We start from the raw sequence: 16,871 nt of genomic DNA on the forward strand, positions 1-16,871 counted from the left end.
ACGCAATGTGTGATTAGCAATTGCGACTGACTGGCTGATCCACAAGTAGCCGAATATTGAGTAATTTTTTGTGATGCAAGGAGATTTATAGATCAGTCTAGATGTTCTGCAGTCATCTTCATCATCATTCAGTACATTATTCATGGCTAAAAAGCCCTCACATTTTTACAATTTACCATATCTCCTTAAAACAAGATTTACAATAAAAATGTTGTCTTTAGATTTTTGCAGTATAGCCAATTTTATGTTTGTCCGGCTGTTTCAGCACGGTGACAACCTCCCCATTGCGTTATTTAAACCTCATTCGGCCTCAGTCGGTGTGACACCTCACCATGATAGTACTCATAGGTCCAAAATGTTGCTACTTTAGGGCTAACAGCAATTTTCGGAAATATACTATAGAAAAAAAGAATGAAAACATATTCTTCCGAATTGTAAATGTTTTGCTGGATTTGTTATACATTAGGATTTAAATACTTAGGCTACATTTGCAACCCTCCTCCTATTTATGTTAGCTATCTTTAATAAACAAGCCTTGGTTCTCAGGTTGACGTGGTTGGTCACCGCCCAGCAGCGCTTTAAATTTGCATAAGGTATAGGGCAGAACCTTTTATACTGCACATTGAGTGACATTGGTCACTCTCCCACATTCTCGCTCATATTTCTGTGTACACGTGTTGAAAATGAATTCTACTGCCAAATTCGCCATTGAAAACAGCTGTTTGCATTCATATAGATTAAACTAGCTATTAACTAATGTGCATATTTAGAATTTTTATGTCTGGTCCAAACTTTAAAATCGATCCAATCTGATCTTAAAGTTCCATCATCTTATTTTAGGATTATTTTATTACAATAATGTAATGATGTAATGTGACTTAACCTTCAATTATTTAAGCTTAGTCCAAATTGTTAATATACTTTCTTATAAAACGTATTAACCATTATGTATGCAAAACGTAAAGCTGCAAATAAATTAAATAATAGAGATATAAGGTATGATGAGAATATAGTTAAAATTGCAGAATTTTACCTACATTCTAGCATTATCTGTACCTTGGTATATACATTTCTAAATCATTTTTAATGACCAAAATCAAAATATACCCTTACAACGGTCTGGTGGTGTAAGCACAGCTGCCCAAACCCTAGACCGGGTTTCAGTCCCCGCCTCGACCTTTCCTACTTTCTCTGTCCTGATAGTCTGTCTCCCCCAAAAATATAGCATATACCCCAGCCTATTTGTTACATTCGACAAGTCAGCTGTCAGCGTTTTCAAAATCTGCTGTGCAATGTAATCTATGAAGTGATATAGCCTAATAGGCCTGGGTAATCTATTTTTTAAATGAGCTTACTGATAAGTAATACACGAGAACGTCAACGGGTCGTCTGGATCATGTATGGTTCTATTGTATGAAGTAATCCTCCAGGGCCGAGATTGTATAGGGACGTCCCCTTGCACTCTGGCGGGGCTGGGACATAGAGCCTGCCTGCGGAGGAGTGGCATGGCCAATCGACTAGTTTTTATGCTTACGTCAACGAGCCCACGTCAACTTAGTTAACCACATTGGCCCGACAAAGCTAGCCAGTCTAGAAAGAGGACCGTGGCCTATGTTTAACAAGCAATGCAGGCTTCGTGAAATGTCAACGTCGAATCTATTCTATAAATGCTGGCTAATAGGCCTACTGAAAAACGTGACCTGGCACCAGGTAAATCCGTAAGGATATGCACATTAACGTGACAGATTACAGGTGATTGTGATTCTACAAACATGACATTAAAGTATACCTAACTAAAATAAACGTGGATTTGGCACAGTTGTTGAGAAGTTAATGAGGTAAATGTGTGGAGGGTGGAAGAGCCCAATGCAAATGTGCACATACTCATTCACGGAGTCCTATGGCCTAATTATGCCCCCCCCCCCCCTCCCCGTTGTTTCCAGTGCAGCTCTGTAGAAAGCACCTGAGAGAGGGAGAGAGACTGAGGCAAAGCCTTAAAGCTGGTTAACGCAGGAGTTTCAACAGGCTATATCTCTCTGGCTACATCGGGCAGTAAAGACTCTGACCCACCTCGCTAATCCTTCATTACATACCATAATATAAGTTCTCGGATGTGAGATAGTCCCCTGTATGTGTTTAGGGTATGCAATGTTTGCTGGAAATACATTACATATGTCACAAGGTCGTATTTTGGTGCTGATCTTTTTCATACCCAATACAGTTGCCCGAAACTCAAGGTTTACCGTCCACATCGGGCCGCCAAGTCACATTATTTTGGCTTTCCTAATTATATGTAATTCCTGTTGGAATCCATGCCACCTCATTAGATGGCATTTCTATATAAAAATATATTTACCCAGTCACACAGTATAATTGTGATCATTAAAATAAGATCATTAAATATTTATATCTATTTTTCTGTACCACAAAATGTTTACATAGAGACTTTTGTCAGTGGTTAAATAAGGGTAAATTAATTTCATCAACAAAAAAACTAGTGACAGGGAACTACTTGAATCTTCATATTAAAAACACTGTTTCACAACTAAAACATTTTGTTCAACAGATTAAATACATGAATACAACCCAGCTACGTTTGTTATAAGAAAACAAGGTGTTCCCTTATATTATTTTCCTTCATGTCCACAAGTAGCATAGCCTGCTTAACTGAGTGCACGGTAGACTTTATTTGAACAAAATGGATTCCACTATTGCACTATAGAAAAAAACATAGCACAGATGAAGTGTCATGTCTTTTGTAACCACAAGGGCTAGATTAACGCTGAATCTAGATATTTTTTTTGATTTAAAGATAGATATTTGTTAGAATAACCTGGAATAACCTGTTTAGCAAGACGAGAAAATCTATTTTTCGGGAGAGTTCAGTTGTATTATTAAACTCAACTCAATGCTTACTTTCTGTACACCAACTTGTTTGTCTAGGAAAAGGGTAGACAACTGGAAGGCTGGTATTTCCTAGCTAAAGGAAGAAAGAGATTAGCTTGCGCAAAGTGTATAATCTGAGCTGGGGCGGAGCCTGTCTGCGCACACTTCAGAGCTCACCAGCTGTTGTGGGCTGGGTGAGGCGCCAATTTCTTAACTCAAAATGTAGGCTAACTGCTCTGTGGATTTAATGTGTTAATAACTTTATTATTAGCCTTTCAAGCCAGAGCAAGTTTAAGTTTGAGTCGCCAATATCTGAGGTATCCTAAAGGTTGCTAAATTAAATGAAAAATCTACCTTTACAAAACACGCCTGCATCTTTTTTCTACAAGTAGCACAACTCTCCAAATTTTCTTAATGGGAGTGACCTATTTGTAATGTTTTGGTTTTAGTGAAACAAAATAAGCAAAGCTGTCTCCAAACGTTGATTATACATGTATACACTTATTACACAACTACATTCGGCTTGGCCTGAGCCATCCATCACATATAAATCTAAACTATTTGTAAGGAACTATAAGAGCCTACAACACTCAATGCTAAGTTCCATAAATGTATTAGCTACTGTAACGTTTAAGTGAAGCAAGAAATGATTGTGGAAATATTTTTTAAGATATTTTATGGCTTGTTGGAGATGAAAGTGGTGAACAGGAGTGTTTATGCAGAAAGTGCAGTTTGACTGTTTCAAACTAATGTTGCAGCAGTACATGTGCCCCTGGAGACAGAGGCCTAGACCACACTGAGACTCTGTGAGGGGGATTTGAAACATTACAGCATATATAGTCTACCCTGTGAAATATTCTTGAAATAGGCATGATATTAATGGGACGGATTTAATCCACATTAACATACTATTCTGGTTATTAAACCAACACTGGGGTACGTTTGCACCTTTTACTTTAACTTCTTATGGAGTTAATCAACACAACAGATTTTACGATGAAGAATCAAACTAGGTAGGACTGGCCAATCTGCTGTAATGTTCTTTATTTAGTCTGACGTGGTTTTGTTTAGCCTCAGTGTGTACACCCATCTGTAGCTCATGCGCAAGTTTGGCTGTAGTTCAGAACTAGAAAAAAAATGAATATGATGGACATTTTTCCAAAATGGAAAATAAATTAAAAAGCTTAATTATTTGTTTCGATAAGAAACTACATGTTGGCTATTATGTATTTTAATTTTGGTAGGTCAATTAAATATACATTTTTTCTAAGAATAGATTTTTTGACAATTGTTTTGAATTAAATTTTAAATGAAAACATTGTTTTGCAAATTGTTTCAGCATTGCATCAGTGCATTCTCGTACAGACCATGTGCCAAAACACAAAGCAACTCCATGGTTAGGCATTTACACCGAGCCTTCGGTTTTCCCACTTAATCCCCCTAGCCCCATATGCCTCCGGGCTGTTTGCAAGACAACCCCATCGCCATGAGTGTCGTATGGAACCGGACAGTCATGCAGTGTCATCATGTAATGCAAGTTTAATGCAGCCTGAGGAAATATTTAATGCCGCTATTAATTGATGGTAAACGCGGTTTTCCTAATGCATTCAGTGGGATGGGTTGTTCGTACAAAAGGCACTCAGGTTCTGGAGTGGAGAAATAGTCTAAATTTGGATTTGAAGCGTCCAATTAAAATACACCTTGAAGGTAGCCTAGCAGTGAATCCAAATGTATTCTTTGCCCAATTTGTTCAAGAACAATTCAGATTGTCTTACAAGTTTTATAATTTTTTGACAGGATCTTGTTACCGACCATTGACATAGTAGCCTGTGGCTATTTTTTATATTACCATAAAAAATATTTTGGTTTTTAACCGCTTACCCTATGGTTAATACAACATCACTAGCGATTCGAAAGAGTGTAAATAGACCCACACACACACACACACACACACACACACACACACACACACACACACACACACACACACACACACACACACACACACACATATATATATATATATATATATATATATATATGTATATATATATGTATATATATATATATATATATATATATATATGTGTGTGTGTGTTTGTGTGCAGTTAATTCAGGCCTTTGGCCAAGTGGAAAAAGGTTTAGATGTATTGTTTCGGTGATGCCGTAAATGAGTTTTTCTCAGTTTAAAAGTATAGCATCTTGTGATGTCACGGAAGTTTGTGGTCAGAAATGATTCTGCTATTACTGATGTTTCGAACAGACTTGTATTGTCCCTGATATTTAGCATATACCCACTTCCTTAATAACTATCTAAACATGTGCAAAACTTCATACCGTGCACTATAAAGCATATTAGTTTTTTTCTGCGTTTACGACAATTTCGGATCTCTGTAGGAAGCAGGAATTTAAATGTAAACACTGATTGGACATTTGGTCAGATGAACTATATATATTGTCTGTCACTCGCTCTCTGTTCATAGCTTTGGCGTACGCCTACATCGGTAAAGATAAATCTTTCAGATCACCGCGAAACATGAAACTATAGTCTATACTGCCCAATAAGAGCTCAAGCGGCATGTCTTGTGTGAATCCGTCATCAGTTCTGTTCTGGAGCTCAAACCCCCCAGTCCCAAACACCAAACACAACACGTTGGAACTCCCCAAAACCCTACATGGGGTAATATGATGTTGATGTAAGAAGTAATTACGGTTTAGTTGAGTATATTTTTTAAAAATAGCCTGCATATTTCCAGGTTCCAGTATCCGGGATATAGAGCAACTGATAAGTCGAAAGGATTCTTAAAAAATCATAATGGAACATCCATTCATATATATAGGCTTGTAGGTAGGCTAACACGCCTATAATAGTCCAATATTTGTGGCAGTATATATTCTATATTTGAAACAGACCCATGTGTCAGCCGTGTATGTCGCTCCGTATGTTGTATTAGTAGACCCGGCATAGGCACTAAATTATATTAGGAAGGTCATTTTTCTTAGATACTTTGCCAACGCGTGGATCCTTTTCTCTCTCTGCTCGAATATAGCCCTTGTACAGGAGAACTAGGCTGCCAGAATCAAGTGCGTGTTGTAAAAAATCATTTGCTATTTCGGTGTTTCAGTAGTCTCCAACCGAAAGCTGCCCCCTCCCTCGCCTCTCTTTGTTCTCCCCAACTCTAATAGGTTTTCCCCTGCCACACACAACCCCCCCCCCCCCCCCCCCCCCCGTTTTGTGTGGTGTGGACTGGAGCATTCGAGCAATTTGAAATTAAAGCCAGCAATGGGAAGCCACTCCCGGGGACCTCTCGCTCTTCATATTACACGGAGGACGCTCGTGTGCTTTCGCGCATTATTGGCAAGTCATTACGTTTCTCTGGAAACCAAACCGGGAGGGAGCGGGAGACGTCTGAGGGTTTACGAACTGTGATGCAAGCCGCTGGCTGATGCGCGTGCGAATAAATCCATGCTTGTTGCATAGCATCTAAGTGATGGAACCAAGATTATGTAATAAAACTTTTTAAAACTGAAGCGAAATAAGTACTGTTTTCTAATTGTGTTTTTAAAGTTTCCATTCATTGTTTAAAGTGGGATTGTTTATTCAGTTGACTAATACATAGAAACAATTGTAATACAACCATTTGATATGTAGGCCTATTCTTAATAAACTATTGTGAATATATTTAGCTAACAAACTGACGTGTATGTTCCCATAGTTAAAGACATACCCAATATAAGGCTTTAGGAAAGATACATGAAATCCATGTAAAAATAATTTCAGATGATTTCAACTCTTGTCTTCGAAGGTTCCAGAATGTGTGTGCAGATTTTGCCACAGTCCTATTAATTCCGTATACTACTCCCTTAGTCACATATATTTAGGCCTGATGTAAGGGCACAATGTCAGATGTTAACAGACTACTAGCCTACTACTGAGTGTGTAATCAACAAATGAACGTACACAATACATGCACCGTTGCATGTTCATATGCAAAGTCCATCTGATTTGTATAGCTACAATGTTCGAATGCTCAATATGTTATATTATAATCAGAATTATGTGTGTGTTATCTTTGCTATGGATTTATTTTGGATTCATTTTAAGACTAGGTCCTTCAATTACAACGAATGGCAAAAGATAATAATTATAGGGCTTAGGGTTTTAATAAGGAATATATATATATATATATTTGTAAATGCCTCATGTTTATTGTCAATCGCAATTCAGTATTTTTTTTTAAACAATCATGTTTTTAACAATCATCTTGCTTCAATGTTTTTGGACGAATCACATTACATCTTTTTACAGGGGATATCTTTTTGAGATGATCTGATTGGTCAAAAGGCTAGAAAGTTAAAACATATCAGGGATGGCGGGCAGTGTAGTCTCTGCCTTTTTACGAAGTTTCCAAAGCAGTTTTCCTCACAACACATTTGTTTTAAAAGGCCATGTGGAACTAAAATGGCGCCACGCACACTGGCAACACTCTCTGAGCCAATCGCATCAATAATATTTTATCTGTCACAGGCTGTGCGTGCTTACGCACTTCCACTCAACGACGTACAGCTTCTTCTCGCCCGTGCTGTGTGTAGCTTATGCTGAAGGAGAGAAAATGCAGTATTGAAATGGAATGTAAACACGACTAAAACATGACCTTTTGGCCAAGTGGGAGCTAAAGCGGTGTCACAGTGGTTAGATGAGGATCTTCTTCACAGGTTTAGGCTCATCTTTGTTGTCTTCGCATGTCCACTTTTTCCGTAGATGGTCTCCGGCGAGCTGTGCCTGGCAGCGGACAACGACTTCTTGACGAATAATATGAAGGAGATGATCGGAGGTTGCTGCGTGTGCTCAGACGAGAGAGGCTGGGCAGAAAACCCTCTCGTCTACTGTGACGGTCACGGCTGCAATGTTGCAGTCCATCAAGGTAAACACCCTTTAAAATAAACGTGGAATTTGCTTGACTAACAACCGACAACTAGCCATGGCTAGCAAGTAACAGCGCGGTATATGGACTGCCAGTAAGCTTGCTAGCAACGCTAAGCTAACTCATTTTGCTATTAGTTAGCCAGGGTTATAGCTAGCTAGCTTTCAATCTAGTGGTGTGAGCGCGTTTTGTCGTGACCTAGTTAGCCTTCATGTATAGGTAAATAGCTAGTAGTATGGTGTTGAGTTAGCTAAGTAATACAAAGTTCTGTAAGACTAGTCAAAGTGGACTTTGCCTGGCTGTATAGTTAGCTACAATTCGTAGAAATGTATTGCCCAGGTATTTCCTAACTCGAACATTAGCATGTTAGCTATATATAATTTGTCATAACTAACTATCTCTGGTAACAAGGTTAGCTGTTGAATTACACTGTTTGTTAAATGTATTGTGACCTAGCATATTGTTTTTTGTAAACAACTATAATTTAAAGCCACGTGATAAAATAGGTAGTTTGCCAAGTTGCGAACTATTACTGGGGTAGACCGAATAAACTTGTGTAGCAAGCTTGTCTGCACCAAACATGACAGATGTTTTCACTGACTCAAACAATGTCAACGTCACTCAGATTTTGTTGACAATCATTTGACTTAAGAATTGGATTAACTGTTATTTAAAGATAATACTGTTATTGAACATACCACTTGTTCTTGGCATGTGAATTCAGTACGTTTACATGTAATCAATAACTAACGAAGGTCCCATAGTAACCATTTTTATCATCATTGAATTATTTCTGTTGACTGAAGTGTATTTGTATTGACAGTCAGACAGTCAGTGAGTTTATCTGGAAAGAAAACCGCAGAGATATCTAGTCTGGACTGCTGCATGTTGAGACCTGCGTCTTATTCACAGGAATATAGACATGCTTGAAATCAGGGTTTGAACTCTGAGGTCACTAGGTCATCAGTGAACCTGCCTTAATCTGGTATTAAGGAGTTATCACAGAGCATTTGCTACACACTTGAATGTTCTAGATCATATAAAAGCAGTCTATGTGCTCAGTATAGAGGCATACACATGGGTCTTGTTCTGTATGGAACCAATCTGGCACAATGGCATACTGTTGAAAACAAAGAGATAAGTCATCCAAGACCAGTACCAAGATGCTGGCGAAAAAAATCTCCAGCTTTCCACATTTTGAATGCTTCTCTTTTTTTTTTTGTTTGTTATCTGTTTTGTTTTAAAATGCATTTGTGTCCTGTCACGTGGGCTTCATCGTTGTGAAATGGCCAGCCAGATCGGCAACTGTTTGGCTGGAATTGTAGCTGGATGAGTGGCGTGTTTGTGTGTGTGTGTCCTACTGTGGTATTTAATAACCTGGTGTTGTCTTTTCGGCAGCATGTTATGGCATTGTCCAAGTTCCTACCGGACCGTGGTTCTGCAGGAAGTGTGAATCTCAGGAGAGAGCGGCCAGAGTGGTGAGTCGACAGCCTTTTTTTCAACACCGTATTTCACAATTTCTAGGAAATGGTGTGGCACAATGAGGTGCTCTTGAAGGTTTTGGAATGGGACTGGGATGCATCACAGTTGGCCTGGCTGCTGAACAACCTCCTGGTAGAATCAAGTACCGTGCATGTGTTGTATCAACAGAGAGAAAATCCAAGCAGGACATGGGTTATTACAGGGTTCACACAAGGTCCTTAAAGTGCTGAAAGAAATTTCGGAGCTCTATTGCTCCCTCTCCCTAACAGTCACAATGTTTCCCTCGAAATGCCAGGTTGAGGTAAATTAATCCAGTCAGTTTGTCAATTTATCGTTACAGGCCCTGACTTTGCTAAATGCGTATAATAATAATCTTGAGTTGTGATCAAGATTAAATAAGAACATTTGTTTGTCCTGACCACTCCTAGTTCGGACTGCAGCTGAACATTCGACTGAAGTTGACTGTTAACTGTGCCATTATGTCTCACATCATTTTGAACTCTTCGACTGACATCAGGCGTGTAACTGTACTGCTCATGATGGTCTTTATTTGCCTACCAATAACTTGCTTATTCTTATTTTTTGCCAGCTAGCTGTCTTTCTTTATTCTGACAATATTATCAAGCCAGGTTGACAGACTCACGTTTAACTGAAAGCTATAAATCAGAACAGTTTTGAAAGATCAACATACATTTTTTTCTAGTTAAGACGTAGCCAACAGTTTTTCTTGAAATCATAGTTTCTTAAAGTGTTTCAGCAAGCTAGGCTCATACCACTTGATTTCAATATTCAGTGCCTATATTTTAACTAAAATTTACTTGGGACCGGGTAGATCTTGTTGCATGTGGCATTCCTTTCAATATTAATATCTATGACCCACTGAAATCTCTTCACCGTATGAGATTAGCAACACAATGCACTATACATGCAGTTTTAATATTGGCATTGACAGGTAAACTATCCACACTAAAGGTAACCCTCCACAAAAATAAAATATTCTCTACATGTGTCGGCTCATTTTAGCAGAATTGCGCATGTAGAAATGGAAGAAAATATAATTGTTTATTTATTTAATGCACAGTGACAGATTGTTCTCTTTCATACACTCATGCATTCTAGAGTTTCATTCATCAGTTACCGTTCTTTAATTGTGGCTGTGATCATGTTCTTTGCGCTGTGCAGCTGCAGGTTGATCATAATAAATCGTCTCTAGCTTTTGGACCATGTATGGTAGATAGAGGACAGTGTGGTAGATTGGACTGTCTTTAACTTTAAATAAATGGATTGTTTAATGGGTGAAGTAAAATATATGAAAAAGACCTTCAATATTTGTGAAAACATGGACTGGTAAATAGTATGGTGTTCACGTGAGGTTTATAATATACAGTGATATTACTTGGATTAGGTGTATAAGAAGAAAATAGTGCCTGAAAAGGTACTTGAAAGTGCTTGAATTTGATTTTGTCAGGTACATATCACTCTATCTTCTTACCCCTCTGCTGTTTCTGACCAGCCAGTCATGCTGGGACTCAAGCTAACTTCTTGGTTCATAGCCATTGTGGCAGGCCGCTCCAATTCTTTTCCCAGCCCAAGTACATACGCCATTGTACACTAAACGTGTAGCTCTGTTTATGAACGTGAGATTATTTTTCTTCAGGGCCGTCCCTCATCCTTCTACCTAAATATAGGTGGGATGAATGCTTTGTTAGTATAAGAATGACAGAGGCTAGCTTTAACTCTAGCTCCAAGGGTTATTTTTAAGAGGAATTTGGCGAAGTTAGGCAATTCAAGACCACAAAAGCTGCACTTTGTGTTGCCTGCTGTAAAGATACCAAATTGTTTGAAGCAATTGTTTGTTTTTTCATTATCTACTCTTTCTTTTCTTTTTCTTGGCGCTAACATGCTGAGTCTTTATAATATGACAGGCAGACCAAATGTGTCCGACACCAACCCCAGACAGTAGGAATTTCATTTGAGCTGCTGTTGCCTTGACATTTTGGAAAGTCTTCATGTGTCGAACATAAACCTCCCAGGCTCATGTCACAATGTCTGAGTTGTAAAATCAACCATCTAAATCCGGGGTAAGTGACTCTGGTCCTTGAGGATTGAAATACTTATACTGAGGTGCAACACCAGGTTTACCATCAAGTAGAAACAAAAGGAGCAAAGTTGTCTGCTTCTCTTCTAAATACAAATCTGCTCCAAATGGGCTTCAGTTGAAGTTGGAATTTTAGCAGTTCAATCCGCAATTGAAAACCAATTTTATATGGGAGATAGATCCTCAGGAACAGGACATCCACAGAAGGGCTGTCCCCTCCTTAGATGTATTTTTTTTTTTTTACCTGAGATTCGGCTGATCTCTCAACTAGTCGACTAGTCAATTTATTTTTGTGTGTGTTTTAATAAAACCAAGTTGTTTGATGCTTTAAGCTACTGTTTGATTTAACTTAAAGAAACTAAGTCATAATGTGAATTGACAAGACAACCCGATATGAATTCTCGATCTGGCTCACTGCCACTTCCGCTCTTAGCGCATTAAGCAGATAAGTTATTCCCAGCGTTTCCCATGATCCTGCTCTAGGTAAAATGGCTACAAAAGTGCCTTGTTGCAGTTACAGTTCTGCTTGGAAGTATTTGAACCCCTACTGTAATTTTTGTGTTCACCATGAAATCTTTTATTTAATCAGTTCCTGTCTTTTGCATCTAACATCAGGTTCATAGTTCCCAACTTCGTATGTTGATTTGAAGGAAATCGTGCGCATTGTAGGAATAAAAATCATTTAGTCCAGGTGCAGAAATGTGCATGTTTCAAATTGTTTATGATTTTGAACATCTAAAATTGGTTTGTTGCTCTCGTTTTCCTGCTTCATTTATTTCATAGGATGGACTGCATTGACCAAGCATTTGTCATTAATCTTTTCGTAAGCATCTCCTCCAGAAAGGATTGGAAGCGACAAGATTTTTTAAAAATATTCTTGGAAAAGTAGAAATGTTACTTGCTTGTGTTTCTGTTGCTGCGCTCCGGGTAGCTTTGATTGATGGGTGATTTGTTTTTTAGGTCGATGGGTGTGGGTCACGGGCGTTCCGCAGTTTCGATGGACCCCCCCGCAAGGTAAAAGACAAAACAAAACAAAAAAATATTCGACCAAATGCAGGCTACCGCCCGGCCGTCCTTAGCAGAGATGGGATCTGTCAAAGTGCTCTGGATGGTCGGGGAAGGTGGGGGGGGGGCGTTCCCTGCCACCATGCGCAGTTGAAATGATGGTGGACTCGGTTAACATGACGTCCGTCGCCTGGATCCGGTATCATTCACACCATCACGGCTGCGTCACGGCCGGCCCGTGACACGCTCTTAGCTGGGAGGCGTGGTTTCAGTTAAAATAGGCCTATCCTGTCGGTAATGTTTTAATCGGATTAGGAATAGATCTATAGGAAGTGAACTGTAGGTGGCCAGCATGTAGCTATGATTGTCACCCTACAGATTGGGTGAGAAATGTTGACCCAGGAATTATTGATAAGGATTGTTGCTAATTCTTCTTCTTACTTTCCAGCTGTACCATAGTATGGTGTTTATTTTATTAGGCCTGTACTATTTCATCTGCACAGTAGAATATTAGTCAGAATTTGATTTTGTCTGTTGATTGGAGACCTTTTTAGGTTACTGAAAGTTAATTTTACTCTAGTAATAGCAACAGAACTGTCTGAGCCTGTTGGTTACGGATCTTACGCCCCACCCCTTTTTATTTTTATGTAATTTAATATTTACTTAACTAGGTAAGCCATTCAAGAATCCATTTTAGGGATCGTAAAAATGAAAATGCAATATGTGCCCTGGAATAAGTCTCATCCTCAAAGAGCTTCTCTCTGTCCACCACCACCTGCTGCGGAGCACAACTTAGAAAAACATTAGTACAACTTAGAAAAACACATTAGTACAACTTAGAAAAAAACATTAGTACAACTTAGAAAAAAACATTAGTACAACTTAGAAAAAAACATTGGTACAACTTAGAAAAAAACATTGGTACAACTTAGAAAAACACAACAAACACGGAAACAAATGAAGCTTCAAAATGCAGTCTGGGATTATTGGCTACTGGTTGTGTGCTGCTTTCGAGCCCTATAGGTTACCTGAAATGTGTGTGCTGTTTCATGTACGTGGAAATGTATGCTCCGTATTGTCAAAACCACACGCTTAAAAAATTTGGTGGCTGACTGAGGTATGATATAAATTCTACTAATGCCAATGAACAAAATGTGACACAAAATGGGAGGGTTAAAACGATGAGGTTAATTACAATTGTCACGGGCCGCATCTTTAGTAATTAATATTTAAATCTGTTGCACTAACGATTATGGGTAAATTCCGAGTGCAATAATCTGCAGAGAAAACGTAGTTACATTAATTGAGATGTTTACCTGGGTCCTGTCCCTGTAGCTTCAGCCGTCACTCTGCTTCATGCTTCCTGTTTCTCCTTAAATAGGAACGACGGTGTTTTAAATCTTGGGCCGAGGGCTCTGACTGTGTAGCGACGGTTCTTCTCCGCAGTACTGTCTTAACCCTTCTTTAGGTTCTCAACCGCTACATTTGTCTTCCGTAGTCGGCGAATCTCCACGGTTCTCGTTTTTGTCGCACAGCCGCTGTGCGGGTTAGGGTGTTATGGCTGACACTGCGTGGTCGCGCCCCTCCAACATTGACCTCTTCTGTTGGCTTTAGGGCCCCGTACGATCTCCTTTGCAGTTGAGAGGTCAGACTGGGTCAGAGTGCAGATATCCTCCTTGTTCTTTCCTGTCTCGGGAGCCTGCAACTTGGAAGTGACGGCTGGCTGTTGTGGAGATCTTTCTGACATATCGAAAGCCCTGTTTCATCTTGTCGGCACATCAGCTTTTTTTTTTTTTACCCGGTGTGTGGCTTCCCCTGGTGTTTTGGAGGAAACCATGTGCCTCACACTTCCATGTGCCTCACACTTCCCGGGAGCGGTGCAACCGTGGGCGGTTCCCATGCATGCTGACAGGCTGTGTTGAGTTGACATGTAGAAAGTCTGCCAACTGCTAGTTCGGCCAGTAACATGCCAGATGTTAATGAGTAAATCTGCCATGTGTTCCCTGGTCTGGGTCTCGTCCTTGGCTCTTGTTGGTGGCGGTCTTGCTAAGCGAGATGCAATTGTTGTGGGCATGTCAAGGCGTCACGCTTTGTTTCTTAAAATGTGAATTTCTCTTATTATCAAAAACTGTATTACGATGTGTCAATATTATTTTTTTCCATATCGCTAATGACCTGTGTGAGGTATCCCGCAGAGCTTTTGTTGGGTAAAAGCTTTGTGTTGGATAGGCTGATACAGACTGATATATCTACAATTAACCTCCTATCCAATGGTAGGTGGCTGTATTGTGTGTGGCTGGGTTAAACATTTGGAATTGGTTCTTTGCGGTCGTGTGTGGAGCCATTACCATGTCAGGCTGAGATGCCGCTGGAATGCTTCTGCTAGTGCCACTGTAGTGTTTGTTGGGAGGCCCGGGTGGCGGATCCAACCTTAGTCACACGTACCAAGTCAGTGGCGTTGATAAGCCAGGGGAGGTTCTCTGACCAGGGGCTTCAAACTGCTGACTAGGTCTGCTGGACCTCAGTTGTTGATGAGGTTCTGAGCGGTAAATGAACAAGGGGTTTTTCTGAAGTTCAGGGAGAGGTTGTTGCCCAGACCCCGTGATGCTGGTTGGCTGTTGGTGATCAGGCTTCTGACCGTGGCAGGCTTAATTTGGAACATCCGATGCCAACAATTAGCCTAGCGTGTCTGTAACTCTGAACAAGGAATACTTTTTTTTCAATTCAATTTCTCACTCTGATAGTAATATGCCGGACCTTGCTAAACCTTCTGACCCAAACATTTTGCAGAGTTGCCTGAACACAAGCAGTGACACACGCACTGAAGTGTCAGGGCAGAATATGGCGGCTGTATACTGGGATTGAGAGTCACCCGAGTGTGGTTTTCCCAGGGGGAGACGACGCCGTTGTCTGCCTTTTCCTCATAGTGGCTGTTGAAAATGTCTTATGTGGTTGTGTTGATTAAATCAGGCAGGAAAAGGAAGAGGAAAACTTTATGTATGTATTTAAACAAATATATATTCTGAAGCATCCTGTGCAGGGGGTGTAGTAGTGGGGAGGCGGCTACAAGTATGCAGGCGCACACACCCACAGAGACACACAGACGCGCAGACACGGGCAGAGGAAAGGGAAGCGGTCTTGGATTGTGTGTAAGAGAGGCTTTAGCTTGGTGCTAACTAGGCCCAGTCTTCCTCAAATTTGTGACCACACAGGGTGACGGAACTGGGTGTAACTGTAACGGACTGGAAGGCCTCATACACCTGTGTCGTAGTTCTGAATTCAGTGAGAAATCCGGAGAGTGCCAAAATGCATCTGTGCCCATGGTTGTCCTCACATGCTGAGGTAGTTTTTGTATGGTTCATTTGATTTGTGGGCCTCCAGGTGTTTACTGGGAAAGGGAGGGTAAGGGACATGCTTGCGAGCGTGTCCACAATATTTTGTGTGTATTTCTAACGGTGCTGGATTTTGCTGAAGGCTGTGACCTCTCTTCTGTCTTCCTCTCTGCAGAGGTGTGAGCTGTGCCCCCACAAAGATGGCGCCCTCAAGAGGACAGATAACGGAGGTAAGAGTCAACCAACTGTTTGCACTGACACCTGCTTTAAAAAAAAGAAGAAGCTCAAAACAGGAAGTACCAGTGACGTGCTCAATAAGGAAGTGGTCAGATGAAGTCGGTTCTAAACTACTAAGACTTTTTTGCGAACACAGTCTGTGTGATGTTCCCGGGAGTCATCCGATAAACCAACCGAGTTCACCTCAGCTGTTGTCGACTTAACTGCCCTGATGATGTTGTCTCCATTATGACCCAACAAGTGGACAACAGTCTCTCCCCCGAAGACAGGGTGGTGACAGAGGTGAACTGGAACTACTGGAAAGGGAGGACCAGCAGCGCTCTGGATCCACATAGACAGGGCTAAAGTTGAGCCAATCGAGGGCGACTAGTTCTTCTGGATAAACTGATACGGTTCACACATACCCTCCAGGCCGTGGTGAAGAAGTCACATGAGCCAGTCAGGTCCAGTCTATACATCAGTCCACATGTGTATTTTACAAATACAATGTGTTTTGAAAGCCCATGTATATTTTGTCTCATTCTCCTGGATGTGTGCATCTCCAAGGGCCGTGGTGTTGTGCTAGGGATGGGCCCAGGCGTTTATTAAAATGTTATAAAGCAACTAACTTTTCTATGTGTTTTTTGACATGCACACCCGTAAAACTGTCATGCCTTCACAGTTTGGAGTGGAGAAGCCGTGTGATTGTTATTATAATTATCATTGTTATTGTATTAGGGGCGAGAGATCAAGTTTGCGCAACCCTTCACAGATTCTGACGTTACACTCCTGTTTCCTCCATTTGCCACTTGCTAACACACGATTGCAGCACACGTGTTTCCTGTGATTAGCCTGCCATCGACTGAAATGCCTTTTCAAAATGCAAGATGTCATTTGGGCAACGGGTTTGTTTTCAGCCTTTAACTA

General features: G+C 40.4%; 1 protein-coding gene across 8 annotated transcripts in view; it reads left to right on the forward strand.

The window, feature by feature from the left end:
- mllt10 (MLLT10 histone lysine methyltransferase DOT1L cofactor) overlaps positions 1-16,871 on the forward strand; it is a 49,130-nt gene that overhangs the window by 7,749 nt on the left and 24,510 nt on the right. For 3 of the 8 annotated variants that reach the window (XM_034289229.1, XM_034289232.1, XM_034289231.1), the window contains exons 2-5: positions 7,649-7,811; positions 9,210-9,289; positions 12,352-12,405; positions 15,904-15,958. In XM_034289229.1, coding sequence (XP_034145120.1) covers positions 7,649-7,811; positions 9,210-9,289; positions 12,352-12,405; positions 15,904-15,958 — 352 coding nt within the window. Of the gene's footprint in view, positions 1-7,251; positions 7,812-9,209; positions 9,290-12,351; positions 12,406-15,903; positions 15,959-16,871 lie in introns of those variants that run through there. The other 5 variants (XM_034289230.1, XM_034289233.1, XM_034289235.1 and 2 more) reach the window with 5 other exon arrangements.

The sequence above is a fragment of the Esox lucius genome, chromosome 21 (genome assembly GCF_011004845.1).
Source record: "Esox lucius isolate fEsoLuc1 chromosome 21, fEsoLuc1.pri, whole genome shotgun sequence".
Lineage (NCBI taxonomy): Eukaryota > Metazoa > Chordata > Actinopteri > Esociformes > Esocidae > Esox > Esox lucius.